The 15,294-nt window shown below is 45.8% G+C and overlaps 1 protein-coding gene across 4 annotated transcripts in view; it reads left to right on the top strand.

Annotated features, from left to right (window-relative positions):
• The first annotated feature begins 6,293 nt into the window (after positions 1-6,293).
• pard3ab (par-3 family cell polarity regulator alpha, b) overlaps positions 6,294-15,294 on the top strand; it is a 119,702-nt gene continuing 110,701 nt past the window's right edge. For all 4 annotated transcript variants that reach the window (XM_079751482.1, XM_079751483.1, XM_079751484.1 and 1 more), the window contains exon 1: positions 6,294-6,628. In XM_079751482.1, coding sequence (XP_079607608.1) covers positions 6,509-6,628 — 120 coding nt within the window. In that variant the 5' untranslated portion in view covers positions 6,294-6,508. The remainder of the gene's footprint in view (positions 6,629-15,294) is intronic.

The following is a 15,294-nucleotide window of genomic DNA, read 5'->3' as shown; positions in this document are numbered from 1 at the left end:
GTTAACACATGATGCAGTGTTATAAACACAGTGTTACCATCTACAGGTATAGGTTAACACACGATGCAGTGTCAGAGCATATGTTGGGGAATAGGGTCTGTCAACAATTGTGACAATTTAATCATTCATATATGGGCTTTCTCAGTCATATAGACACTATTTTTATTATTATACATGGGACTGTATATGAATAATTGTGTTGTGTATTTTAGCCAGCGAGATGATAAAGACACCTAAACCTGCACTATAAACTTTAAGTAAATCACTGAATGAGTCTCTGCTATGAGTTTTGTACCTAGACTCTGTTGTCAGGCTCACCACTTTCTCCTCATCCAGTCTCGGTTAAAGGCTCCAGAATTAGTTCACCAGTTCACCAATGTGAGGTCAATGCAATGCAAAGGTTCTAAATACCTCCCATCAAGTCAGATTCAAGCCTTAATTGTTTAGTTCGTAAAGTTTGTTGTAATTGTAAAGTTCGGCAACACCTTGTTGATCAACCACCATACTCTTTCTCATACTCATCAAAAGTACATCAAAGCAGTGGTTGATAAACTTGCCTGACCAGATCTGCCTTTCCTGCCAAGCAGGGTGTTAATTTTTTTTTAATTTAACGTCATGAAGCTTTTGAACTTCATGGCTCACTGTCACTGTAAATGTGACCAACAGGACAAGCAAGCAGGGTTCAGTCAAAGTTTAGAAATATCATATAATTGGATGCTCAGGGCCTGATTAAGTGTATTTAAATTAGAGAGTGATATGATAAAATACAAAGTGCAGGTTAAAGGTCTTTAGTGCACGAGTTGTGTACTGAACCCCTGGCCTCATAATGGTACCAATAAAACACAATCTCTCTTTCCACTTTCCACTTTATCATGATGTGTTTTGTTATTGTTGGAGCTATGTAGTTGTAAGATGTAATTGTAAAACATTTAGCAAACAGTTTGTTTGCTCAAAATAAAATAATATGATTATTTTATGTTTATTTTCTCGTTTGTATTATAAATTAAAGTTAATTTGAGTTTGTTTATGCTTTTGTTTTGAAGTTATTACTAGCCTATATATAGAGGTAGGCGGGCATAGGTAAGACAGGCACTGGGAAGGGTCATAGTTTTTTACCAGCTGTACGAGAGAGACAAAGGAGATGAGGCGGCCAGTTCCCACTGTTGCACATTTGTTTTGTTTGCTTGTAAGATCGGAAAATAAACCTTCAGAAACCTTCAAATTCCCGACTGGACAGTTGACTCTTTTCCCTGCACTGCGTAAGATTCGTCCCCCTGGTGCCTCGGTGGCTAATTTTATTACTTTGCTTTGTTTGATTTCTTAATTTTCAAGTTATTGTTTTATTGATGACAAATCGCCACTACAGTTATGTTGTCTCATGTCTTCGTTGAATACTGGATTCTGATTACGGCATCAGTGTAATCAGATTATTTGGACTTTGATCAAAGAATGATTTCTGTTATGATATCCGAAGAGGTTAATGATGAATACTAATTACATGTAAAAAAAAAGGCACAAAAAGGCCAAAAATATATCGATACTTCTTTCTTATTCGTCAATCTTACTCTTACCCAGTGTCTGGTTGAGAAAGAAGCAGTACAACACACTGCTGGCTTGGAGAGGGCCGTGCTCCTGTCTGAAGTTCATGTAAGCTATCTGCAGCACAAAAGGATTCAGACAGGAGGCTTCAAACCCTGGATGGAGTGTGAGGCAGGCAATATCTTCTGGGGGATCTAGGTTTTGGACAAGGGACCAATAGGCGTCGACCTCCGTACAGCACACACTCTCCACTGCTGACGGCATAGCCTCACATCTACCAAACAAGCACCTGTTAAACAAAATGTGTTAAGATAAACTCACTCTCCTCCCCTTCTTGTAGCTCTAATAGTTGGTGTAAGACCTTGTAAGAAACGACATGTAGACTACTTATTTCCTAAAGCTTAGGTAAGTGAGATACACCCCATCCTCCATTTATGCACAGTATAGGCTGTCAATTAGATGCAATTTTTCTGCATGCCTTACACCCAGTATCTGCATGTGACAATAAAATATCCTTGTAACCATGACGATATCTACATGAACAGCATATTCCCGTCCTAATCGGAACACTAACTGCTTTCAGACACGTCAGAACAGTTCCCCCCACCCATTTTCTGGTTTTAGCGGTTAATTGCAATAGCGGTTAATATAAACCGCTATTGTATTCATTTTCATACCACTAGATGGCACTGTGCACTGTTGCCGTAGTGGGTTGCCATGGAGACGTAGCTCGAGTTAATAAACTGTTGATTGCTTGAGCAAGATTGAAAACTGTTGTTCTCCACTTCGTATACCCACAGGCAAGGGCGTAGGAACCGGGGGGGACGGAGGGGACGTGTCCCCTCCAATATTGGAGACAGGCGCATTTGTCCCACCTAAAAATTATACCCGGGGGAGAAAAATATTTTATTTTATTTTGAAAGCGCAACACAGCGTCTTGTTACTGCTTCTTATTCTAAAAAACTGGATGATTGAGCGTGCAATTAAAGAATTGAGTTCATTACTGCCATTCAAAATGTGTTTTCCTTTACATTTACAAATGTATCTTTTTAGTAGAATAAAATATATTTGTGAATTTTTTCAGTGTAGTTAATTTATGACATATTTCTGTTCAAACCATTAACGGATCTGTCAGGTTTCCGATATGTGTTCCCCCCAATGTTAAACTCATTCCTACGCCCCTGCCCACAGGTATGTCTTATTATATTCCATTGAACTGTGGTTAATCTATCACACAGTCCTATGGGCGGTGCGTTTGTTCATGTTGTGTTGGGGGAGCTGTGTTGTGTTTTAAAGTGTGATTTGCGGAGTTTTGAATGTAGTTGCTAGCGGTTGTCGCTGGTGAGCTGGCAGAAGCCGTTGGTGTCGTCGGTTGGTGTGCGGTTGGGTGGAGGAGGCTGAGATGTGATATTTATACTGCCATCTATTTGTATATATGCTGCTATTTATTTATGATATGGACAGTTATTTATGTATTGGTTTATTTATTATTTTATTATATTCTAAAGTCATGGAGATATGTGATATTTATGCTGCCATCTATTTGTATATATATGCTGCTATTTATTTATGATATGGACAATTATTGATGTATTGGTTTTTTAATTGTTTTTATTATTATATTATATTTATTTATATTATATTCAGAAGTATTTGACTCAGAAAGGAGTATGAATTCAAAAAAAATTAATTCATATTTTTCATATTTATCTCATAGGTCCCATGGGCTCTACCGGAAGGGGCTTGACTTCGCCACTTTATTGCAACGACCTTTGGAGGCAAATACTATAAAATAATTTATATAAAATAATATAGGCCTACTAATCTCTTGTATCGACATCCATTCAAAAGGTTCAAAAATATATTCCTCCCATTAGATTTTGCCTAGTCATACAAATACCCGGGCTGACAGATAGACTGGGAGGCTGAGGCTTTTTTATGGTCCCACGTTCCCGCAACGCAATGACCACGCAGAAGGACTGTCATGTTGTGTTGAGTCCCAGTCATGAAGTCATGAATGTTGTGGGGATTCTTGGTGAATAAAGCTCTATAAAGAACTGTATTTTGCGTTGCACAGCGTCAGTCTCGACCTGGTAGTAAAGTCAATACTCCATACCGTTTTACTTTCGCAGAAGGAGCTGTTCGTCTATACCAGCTGGGTATAATCAAACCGCATTTCCGTTTTAAAGAGTTTAATTGGTTGCATTGGTTTGTGTTGGTAGCCGGTCTCCACTGAACACGGCTCAACAGTACCCCCTTCAGTCCAGAGAGAGACACGCATGCAATTACTTTTTGGGGGGAACTCCTGGCAACGAAACGTAAAACATCAAGTAAAGTAGGCTAGTTTATTTGAGTAGCCTTAGTGTCTAAATTAAATGTTGGACCCTGGAGGCCATGGGTGAAATGCAGCCCTTTGATTCGGCGGCTGAGCCTATCTGATAGGCTAAGCCTATCTGATAGGCTAAGCAGAAGCGATGCTTTGAGGATCAGACTAGACGTCCCCATTTAAACACTTCGTTAATCAGCCAGCAGCCTACAACAAGCCTACAACCGGGGCTTACACCCGACCCGGGGCCTACGCACCCAGGGCCCAAACCTAGGGCCTACACCAGGGCCCACTCTCAGGGCCTACACCGGGTAAATAACGGTTTAATAAAAATATACAAATAATATAAATGACATGCAGGGAGAGCCTTCCTGTTCTTCAGTGACGGGACAGTAAATGTGATTTTGTCGATTTTTATCCGCTATCAACACGGAGGCCCAATTAATTAGAATTAAACTTGGTCCCCGAATAGTCGTGGATCAGGAGCACGCTGAGGCCCTGACCAGATGGTCCCCCACTCGGCCTCACCCACAGCAGAAGGGGAACCCCAGGGGGCCCGCGGTCCTGCCGGGGGGGGGGGCTCTTTATCAAGGGCGGCTAGATATTAACTGCTAAATTAGACTGGACCGACCGGCGTACTCGGCCCCAAGCTGTCATTACAACCCATGAAACAGCTTGTACGGGTCTATTTAATTGTTTTAATTGGCTTTTGCCCCAACCGTTTTCGGCCCTTACTGTGTGTCTCCACCAGGGGTCGCGGTTGGTCCAGAATGGGACGTTAATCATGCATATGACTGAGTGACGTTCTGAAGATGAACATTGGTCAAAATAAGAGTCAAAGTCAAAGTGTTTAATTTGTGCACAGTATCACACAGGCTAATGCTGAACAGGGAACGTCCTTGTTGCTTGGACTTGGCAAGCAACAAATATGTCGCAGGCATGAGTAATAATTTATATATATATATATATATATATATATATATATATATATATATATACTGTATATATAAAAGAGTCACAACGGGGTCAGCAATAGCTAACATATGGCCAGACTAGCAAACTACTAAGTAGATAAAGCACTCGCTGTGTCCCAGAGAATTTGAAAAAGGGAATAAAGTCCTGGACCAGGTGAGATCATCTTTGATGAGCACACCCAGGACTTGAGAGGAGACTCTCTCCCCTTCTCCCTCCCTCCCCCCCTCCCCCCCCCCCCCCCTCAGCTCTGTATCTTCTGCAGGAGGAAACAGCTTCCACCCTTCGTTCATCAACCTCCTCTGCCTGGTCCAGACCTCAGTGGTCCCTAGATGGTCCAGACCTCAGTGGTCCCTAGATGGTCCAGACCTCAGTGGTCCTTAGATGGCCCAGACCTCAGTGGTCCCTAGATGGTCCAGACCTCAGTGGTCCCTAGATGGTCCAGACCTCAGTGGTCCCTAGATGGTCCAGACCTCCAGTGATATCGGCTCATAAAGAATCAAACTCTTGGCTGATAAAGTGAAATTTTACTTTTAATGTTGTTATTAAGAGGTGCTTAATGTAATAATTATACTATATATATATATATATATATATATATATATATATATATATATATATATATATATATATATATATATATATATATATATATATATATATATATATTCATATACATATATATACAATTACAATTAGGGCATTTAGCAGACGCTTTTATCCAAAGCGACTTACATCGGTTAATATACACATTGACACACCGACGGCAGAGTCAAACATGCAAGGCGACAGCCAGCTCGTCAGGAGCAGTTAGGGTTAAGTGTCTTGCTCAGGGACACATCAACAATCATATATATGTATGTATAGGTTAACTACGTTATTACACCACTACAAGCAAAAAATAGCCCATTAATAATATAAAATATAATAATATTATATATATATTTAATTTATTTTATTATTTTCTGTCAGACCTCTCCTAATCTCATTATTAGAAGAGTCGTCATCATCTTGTCATCATCCCTACTCCTTATATTATTATATCCTTATTACGTTGTTCAGGTTATCTACACTTAAAACAAAAAAATAAAACAAATTTAAAGTGATATCCTGCGAGTTTGTTTGCAACTTAAGCAGGCCTACCAAATGTTCCCTCAAATGCTGTCAACACACACACACACACACACACACACACACACACACACACACACACACACACAGCTAGTGTGCCGTGCATCCGACACCACAATCAATTTTACATCACTTGATTTCATTCGGCGTTTAGCTTCATCGACCCACGCATGGAGGATCTGATCCCTGCGCGCCAAACATTACCAAACTCGGCCACAGCGGGGAGTCCCAGTCGAGCTCCCAGCCTCCTCCCCCTGACCCCCCGCAGGCTTTAGCTGAGCCAAGAGGCAGGCCGGGCTACGGAGCCACAGAGCGGCTAAACAGGTGGTCTTAAAACCGAAGGCTCTCCAAACAACACACAACAATGTCGTCCGGGGGGGAAGACCACCACTCCGGACTCTAGCGGCGGGTCTTCTCGAGGGCTGTACAGGAATACGAACCCGGAGGATTAGATTAATGTCCCTGTTGTTCTTTCCGTCGGAGCCCTCCTCCTCCTCGGTGCCACTCCGATCCCGGGCCACAGAACTCGGATCCTGAAGCATGAAAGTGACGGTGTGTTTCGGCCGGACCCGGGTGGTCGTGCCGTGCGGGGATGGGAACATTAAGGTCCACACGCTGATCCAGCAGGCGGTCATGAGGTACAAGAAGGCGATCGCCAAGGTAAGACCCGACCCGGAGACCCTCCGGGGCTTCTGCGGCTTTTGTTTCGGCTGCTGGAGCGACGCTGGAAACATGGAAACACTGTTGCGACATCCGAGGGCAACATGGCGCAAACTTAAGAGGGGGAGAGACAGAGAGAGGGGGAGATGTGTGTGGTTGTTTCGTCGCACACAGACCGCTCCGTGGGGAGCACTGTGTTGCTCTGGCCCGGAGGAGGAGGGCATGGACCCGGCGGTAGTTCACCCGGTCTCATTCTGTCTGGGATCATCCGATACGGGGGGAAAGTGTGTTTGTTTACCGCTCAGAGCTACAGGCACCACCCGGCTGGGACAATGGTGGTCCTTTTTACTTCTAATAAAGTCCCAAAGCCCCCCTGCTACAGTAAACCCCCCAGTTACAGTAGACCTGGTCTGAGACCCGGCGGAGGTCCCTGAAGTCGGGGACCCCCGTTAGCCTGTTAGCGCCTAGAGGTAGCCCCGGGTCCCGGGACGGTTTGGGTCCCAGGACGAGGAATGGGGGGTGGGTGTGTGTGCTGACGGATCCCAGAGCTCATAACCAGTAGGTCTCTGGTCTGTTGGGCTCTCTGAGACTACAAGCGTCTGGAGAACCAGTAACACAAAGGGTATTCCTGGTCCACCAGTAAGGAGCTCATGAGTCGAGGAGTTGTTCGCCATTTCCAAGAAGGTGTAGTGCGGTGGAAGTAGAAAAAGACCCCGGGTTGTGTTATCGGTGATGGTTTAAAACAAAAGCCTGACCATCGAAGGCTCTCCACAATAGTCAAATGGAAGTTCAAACTTTAATGGCGGTTGTTGTTTTAAACTACTGGCTGTGTTGTGCTCCTTGGCCGGACAATAGGCCCTGGAGGCGGGATTGGATACTGCAGTGGGCCGGTCCGGCTCTGATCCCCGAGGCAGCTGAGAAGAAAATCTTCTAACCTTCTCTGGAGTCTGTGCAGAAAAGACGTGCTAGGGACGTCCACACCTCAGGGGTCTTATATTGTAAGATCCTCATCTTGCAGATCATGTGTACAGGCGTGAATGATCTGAAATCCTCCTAACACATATTTATATGATGACCAGCGGGAGCTGAACCGTTCCTCTAACTCACAAATCAGGTGGAAATAATTTTGGACAGGTGATGGTCAGATCATAAGTTGTAGGTGTCTTTTAAAGACCTAGCTGTTGATCTGACACAGGGAAGGTACTTCAAACTGACAGGGGTGAGATGACCCTAGGAAAACACCCCTCTCCCAGGCCTCAGTAAGCAGTGTGAACCAACCATACAAGAACTCTGGGGTTTTCTCTTTCTAAAAGGGTTCTCTCTCAGTCTGAATAATGTGGCCGTCCCAGTAGGGCAGCATCCAGTCCTACAGGAGCAACTAGTGACTTGTAATCAGCATAATCCCAGGAATAGTACATGTTTGCCTGGCAACATAGTATGCTAACCCAGTTCTTTGTTATCGCCTACTACTTAGCCCATGGGGAGCTGTACTCCCACAACATGGGAGCGTACTCCCATGTTATGCGGGTTAGCCAACGAGTATGTGTGGCTGGCTCGTAGGCTCGGAAAATTGGCCCATGGTGAGTGATGTTATCTCATCTTACATCATAGATGCTAGGTGAGCTTAGCTTAATGTGTTGGGATGCTATAGCAGCATAGCTGGTTGTTTGGAGATGCAAGGTTATCTCAGCTGATTAGTTGGAGATTCTAGGCTAGCATTGCTGGGTGTTTTGGATGTGCTGGGTTAGCTGGTTGGGAATGCTAATCAGGCTTAGCCAGGCGTTTGGGGATGCTAGGTGAGCTCAGTTGGGTGATGAGGGAGGGATGCTAGCTTAGGCGGACAGTTAGGTGGTTGCTAGGATAGCTTAGCATTGATGGTTGGGACTGACAGGTTAGCCTAGCAGGGTGGTTAGGGATGGCAGGTTAGCCTAGCAGAGCGTTAATGTCCCTGCTCCACCTTCTTGGAGCAGGCAGTAAGGCGACACCGCTGGTCGTGACTCAGCTCGGTGTTAGCCGCCGTGTGTACAACAGGAGGGCGTCTCTTGTCCGTCCGGACTTCCACAGGAAGCGGAGGAGCTGGGAGATCAGCTGGCGTCTGACAGGAAGACGTAAGCGGTGTTCCCGCTGGGGATGGTGATGAGGAGCTCCGATACCGCGCTGGTATCGGTGTGGTCACCCCCCAGGAATGCAAAACAAATACCGAGCTGAGGCAGAACTCAGGAATGACCAGGCGAGAAGTGGGAAAGACCTTAGCTATACCACACACACACACACACACACACACACACACACACACACACACACACACACACACACACACACACACACACACACACACACACACACACACACACACACACACACACACACACAATACACAGTGGAAGCATGCACAGCACTCTGGCTCTCTGACATTCTCAGCTATGTTCATTGTTGTTCATCAGCGGACGTTGTTTTTTTTTTTCCTGTGATGGGTTGTGTGTTTTGGTGGTGCAGGACGAGTGTACTGCCACGTCTCTTCCTGCGATAAAGTATGCATCAGCATTTTATTACATTATATTACAACATATTATTACTAAGGTGTATCCATTGTTATACTGAATGAATGGACACAAACATCTGGACTTATGACTCTCAGCCAAAAGGTTCTGGGTTTGAACCCCAGTCTACCTGTCTGCATCATTGAGCAGGAGGCCTTACCTCTTCCAGAGTGGCATGTATGTTGAAGAGACTCCTTCACTGTGGGTCGCACATCAATGACTAGAGAGCAGTGATTATATGTTAGAACTCAGAGCGCAGACACATCAGTTGTGGCGGGATGGGCCTCATCAGGGTGTCCCATGTGTTGCGTGGCCCGGCAGACCCAGGGTCCGCCCAGACAAAGTGTATTGAGCTGGGAGGGGTTTTGCATCGCCACTAATAGGATCTCCATGCAAAAGAGTTAGCTGGATAGGTAGCTGTCGGAGAGAGGTATGTTGGCTAGCATGCTGCCCCGGTCCAGGTCCAGGTGACACACATCTGAAGATACCAAAAAACAATATATCGCTGTCGGTACAGTAAGGATGTTCATAGAGCCAAGCACTAACAACCGCTAGGTTAACCCATTCCACGTATACAACAAAGATAGCTAGGATAATATAATACACGATGCAGGTACTATTTTTAAGTGCAAGGACGTACAACATACAATAAGTGCATAAGAGGGGGTGAAGGGAGGCTATGCAGATTCTAGGTGAACTATATCGTTAGTTCATGTGTCCAAAATGGACATGAATTGGGGGCTGGACGGGCTCAGCATCTTGCTCTAGGATGTCCGAGGTGGGGGGGGGGTAGACTTGAATTTCTTCTCTCTGGGAGTCAAACCCCATTACTGCTATACTGTTTGACCCCCGTACTTGACCCCTGAGGGGGGCATCCAAGACAATGCAGAGGACAAAGACGCTTTTATTGTGCTATGTGACACTGTGGAGCAAAGGAGTCGTTATTGTGAAAGGTGACGTGTTGTGGCTGTAGCCACGGCGATGACAGATGTCAGATGACTGGGAGAAACCGGAATCGCTCTCTTTTTAATCTCTCTTTTTAATAATGGTGTACGGGTGTTGTCCTAGCGATGATTGTCCTGTCTGGACAACAATGCGGCCCACGGTCAAACACAACTAACTCAATTCCTCTTTGAAGGCATCTCTGTAGCCAGCGCCTGCAGAACAGATCCAGGTCGAATGCCTTGCCCAAGGGCAGGGGCAGGAGTCTTAATCTAACAAGAGTACTTGAGGAGCATTGGGACCGACAGCACTGGTCACAGACTGGGTCAACGGTAAGAGCCGTTTTGGGTCCGTGCTTTACTGGGATCAGTGGCCCTGAGCAAGAACTTAAACCCTGCTACGGCTGATAAGACCTCCGCAGACGTCTTCGATTTGTCAGTGACAAATACCATTTACACATAAACTATCAGACAGCAGCACCCAGCTTTGTAAAGTGATGCAGAGAATGTTTACAGAGGGAACTCCTATTATTTGAATGGCACATTTAAAAGATGTGCACTCAGGGTTGTCAATCCAGTTATTTTTTGGCGGGGAGGGGGCCAACTCAGGCCTCCCCGTGGACTCGGCCCTGCTCCAGTTGAGCTGGATCTCATTCAGAGAGCCTGTCTGTCAATGCTCGCAAACCAGTCTGTGTAGATGTTATTTTTAAAAGCTAGCTAGTATGGTCTTAAAAATCAGTGTAGTACTACCATTCCCTATTGATATTCAAAACGCTGTTAGCCTAACCTATTGACAACACATTGATTAGCATATTAAATTAGCGCTACCTTAGACGCTGCATACTGGGTTTGATAAACACGTCTCATTAGCATAAGCCATTGATGCCTCACGTTTGATTAACATATGCAGTGTCGAACCGTTGGGGCCATGTTGTCACAAACTGGGCAGACGGCCGCGGATGTTGTAATTATAGAACAGAAACACTGAAGGAAGGTTTGGACATCTCGCCATGCCAACAGCGGTCCAGCAGGGTGCCCTGCCTGGCCGCTGAGAGCTTGGCCGGCTTCTTCTGGTCTTAATTGTAGCTCTTCCGGACAGCTGGTCTCAGTGGTTGAGGTGCTAAACTGATGACCAGGACCCTGGCACAGAGAGTGGGCAACCCTGACGATGTGCATGGAGCTGGGACACATGTTGCATGGCAAGAAGGGCGTCATGAATGGGCCTGCGTAAGCTAGCCAACTAGCTGTGATCCAGCTAGCTAGTTGGCTGTTAAAGCTCAAAGAAACAGTTGAATGACATTCCAACCGTGTTGTTTGTTCTTTGCTAGATGCCAGTATTATAAGGCCTGACGGATCCGATTTTGTGGACTGTGCAACTTAACTATCCCCCGCACATCTGGGCGGACCCTCCCACTTGTGATGTCGCTTTGGGGGTGGGGTTAATGGCTGACAATGAGGACCACTTGTCGCCGTTCCTTGGGACTCCGGAGGTCCCCAACAGCCAGTGCTGAGCAGCGCGGTGTAGAGAGGAGGTGTTTACATGTTCTTGAGGTGGGAGGGGCCAGGTCTGTTTAGCTGTAGGCCCAGCTCCAGTAAACAGTGCTGGGCTCAATGTAAACTGAGCAGCAAGGAGGAGATGGAGGGAAGGGAAGCTGTCCAACAGTTTCTGTGTCTCTGCCGTCTCCATGTTTCACTATAGTTCTCTCGCTGTTTCTCTGTGTGTATACAGTTTATCTATCTATACGATGTAAAGCCGTCTCTCTGTATATTTAGGTTTTCTTTACGTCCTGTACCATTCCTTTGAAACATCAAGAGGATGAAGTGGGTTATATACTCCACATGTCCCCTGAGGGTGGTGTTGTGTAACTCTACTGATGGGCCGTCCTGCATGCTGGGAAAGCATACAGTTGTAGTTGTTGTTAAATTCTGTCCATTTATTTAACTCCTGAACCACCCAAAAACATATTTTTATGTAAAAAATAGTACTTAGGAATGAATTGTGTAGCATCTTATCCTAACTATCTTTAGTACTTAGCACTGTGTAGCATCTTATCCTAGCTATCTTTGTTGTATACGGGGAATGGGTTAACCTGGAGATTGTTGGTGCTTGGCACTTGGTTCTATCTACATCCTTACTGTACCGACAGATATATTGTTATTTCTCTTTCTTCTGACAAATTTAGTTATTGAAAGTCGCTTTGGTTAAACGTGTCTGCTCAATGCCCTGAAAGTAAATGGGAATGTTTGTCTGTTGGATGCCAGCTGGTGGTCATCCTGCACCTTCAATAGGGCCGTGAATTACGTTCCATCTTCTTACAAAGGGTGGAATATTGATCTTGCTGATGTCAGTCTGTGGCTGCATGCTGTGGTGCTAAGGTGTGGGACAGCAAACCGCTGTTCCACTGCTGGTGAAGAGATAGTCACATCAGGCCTCCACTTAATCAACAACAACATGAACACGAATCGTTGGTTTTGAGTCCTGAATAATACACTAGTCTTGTTTTCAAGTAGTTTTCCTCTGAGCCAGAATGTATACAGCTATTGTGGAGCTCCGGCGTGGCCGGCGAACAGACCAGAGACTGTTCTCCTCGTTGGTATTCCTCCTACAGCTCCTTCCTCTGGCCTGGCTGGGGATCCCCCACTCAGGGGCAAAGGGGCTAAGCTAGTGCTAGGCTAGCTAGAGAGGCTGGGGTTAGGGCTGGCTTGGTAGGATGGGGTTGGGGCTAGATAGATGGGCTAGGGTTAGGGGTAGATAGATAGGCTAGGGCTAGCTAGGTGGGCTAGGGCTAGCTAGATGGGTAGGGTTACATGGGTTTTGGTGCAAGAGAGGGTGAGAGAGTGATCTAGCGATATGCCCGGTTGTGCTCTATATCATCCAGATCTATACTATTTGTCTCTATACCATCTTCAACTCCCAAATGTCCTGTCTGGTATTAATGAAGTACTTATCTATCTATGCTATCTAGACCTATACAGTGTACATCTACACCTTCTAGTCTCAATTTCTATGACACTATACCACAACTTTACCTTGTAGTTCTATGCTATCTGGATCTATACTTGTGTCATCAGGTGGGCCTTAGCCCCAGGACTGATGATTTGAAGTAAAGTTCGATCAGACCAGCATGTCCCTTTGGCATGACCTTCTATAGACAACAACAACACAATAACAACACAATAACAAGCTTGTGATGGTTCCCCCGTCACCGGTGAGAGGTGCAGACACCACAGGGTCCTTGGAGGCCTGCTCAGCAGTATCACCTCGGCTGATATCGACCACAGCCCTGGAGCAGGGATCAATACATTATCCCAAAGCGTAGCCTGGAGTATCAAGGATCAATACATTATCCCAGTCCGTACCCTGGAGCATCAAAGATTAATACAATATCCCCGTCGGTATCCTGGAGCAGGGATGTTGTTCCTGGATCTCCATTCAGAAGAACGATGTCAGAAATGCAAGGACCGTCCAGCGGGAGGTTAAGAAGCCTTTTTAGAAGGCGTTTAAGAAGCCTTTTAGAATGCTTTTAACCAGCCATATCACTGGATGTTCAGACTGTGTCTCTGAAGAAGGGTGGGATAGGAGAGTTCTTGTGGCTGAGCGGAGCGACCCAGTATAATAATATCGTGCATCATATCAGATGTCATAACATCTCAAATAGATTGGCATTGCTGATATGAGCGTCAACCCAGCAGCACAGAGGGCTTTTAATAAGGGAATACAAACTGGTTCTCAAGATGTCGAGATATTTCATACGTGATTCGATATTAATATTTTAAGAAAAGACGCCAAACAATGTGTGAGCAATGTTTGAAGAAAACATGGGCCGAGTTTCATTAATATTGTGTTCAGTTTAATATGTGTATTCTCTGATTCCTGTCTCTATCGTGTGTCATGTGACAGCAGACCTTCTCTGGGGACTTGATGAGCTCTTATCTACTGATCTTCTCTAATGAGTGAGCAGGCACTCTCTCTCTGGCCGGGTTTTTCTTGTTGGGGAGAGGGGAGAGAGAAGAGGATAAAGGAGAGAGGGAAGGAGAGAGGGCAGTGGAGAGAGGGGAGAGGGGAGAGTGGAGAGTGGAGGAGAGGAGAGGAGAGGAGAGGGAAGGGGAGAGAGGAGCGCAGAGTGACTTGTGACATGGTTTAATCACGTCGGATGTCCCTTTAAAAATGGATGCACTACTTTGGCTGATGAGGCTTTGTGTTCTAAAGATAGCGCGGCCCGCCGGGCTGTGACTGATGAATACCGACTCCTGTAGAGGCTGGTGGGGGGGGGGCGATCTCTGGGTCCACACTGTGTCCCTGGCTTTGGCCCCTCGCTCACCCCACGTCTGACCCACATTTACATACCTCCTCTCATCTCCGGCTGAGAGGACTCTCCTGGGTCCATGCTTTCAGTTGTGTGCCTCTAAGGTTGTTAGTGTCAGATCCCAGACAGGTCCTGTCTGAGATTACTAGAGTACGTCTTGAGGTATGATATGTCCTCACTGATCAGCACATTGCTCTGTTAGTTTACCTTTTGATATTCTTACCTGCTTCTCCTGAGCTGGTGGTAGAATACACCCATTTAGTATTCCTTATAACTCGGTTTATTCCCCAACAAAAGTATGATTAATCATGTTGTGTATGGGTCCGCTGGTCTGGTGGTGTTGTGGTGAGTGTGAGGAGAGATATTATCAGTGGAGGGATTAGTGGTCGATTCTGGGTTAGTGTCCTGTTGTGTCACGGCCGGACAGATGTGGCAGAACCGTGTGTGTGTGTGTGTGTGTGTGTGTGTGTGTGTGTGTGTGTGTGTGTGTGTGTGTGTGTGTGTGTGTGTGTGTGTGTGTGTGTGTGTGTGTGTGTGTGTGTGTGTGTGTGTGTGTGTGTTCTCCGTGCAGTCTTTAATTGGACCCTGTCTGTCTGTGTGTGTGTGTGGTGACACCACTGGGTTTAGACTGGTTCCCCCGTTGGTCGGTACGGTGTTATAGCAACCAGCAGTCCGAGGTCTCTATTGTCGCGTGTGACACGTTAGCGAGCTAATGCTAATGCATGACCTGGAGCTCTCGGCATGCTGCCGGCGTTTATCATCTACACGGACAGACCCCTTCAAGAACAGCCTTCTGGTGCTCACGCTCTCTAGAGGAACACAGAGCTCACCAGAAGACAACCCTCCAAGGCTTAGCTCCTCCACCCCAGCTATAGATC

This window comes from Pollachius pollachius (assembly GCF_949987615.1).
Source record: "Pollachius pollachius genome assembly, chromosome: 14".
Lineage (NCBI taxonomy): Eukaryota > Metazoa > Chordata > Actinopteri > Gadiformes > Gadidae > Pollachius > Pollachius pollachius.
The sequence above is the reverse complement of the archived record's forward strand: the minus strand, read 5'-3'. Positions and strand labels throughout refer to the sequence as shown.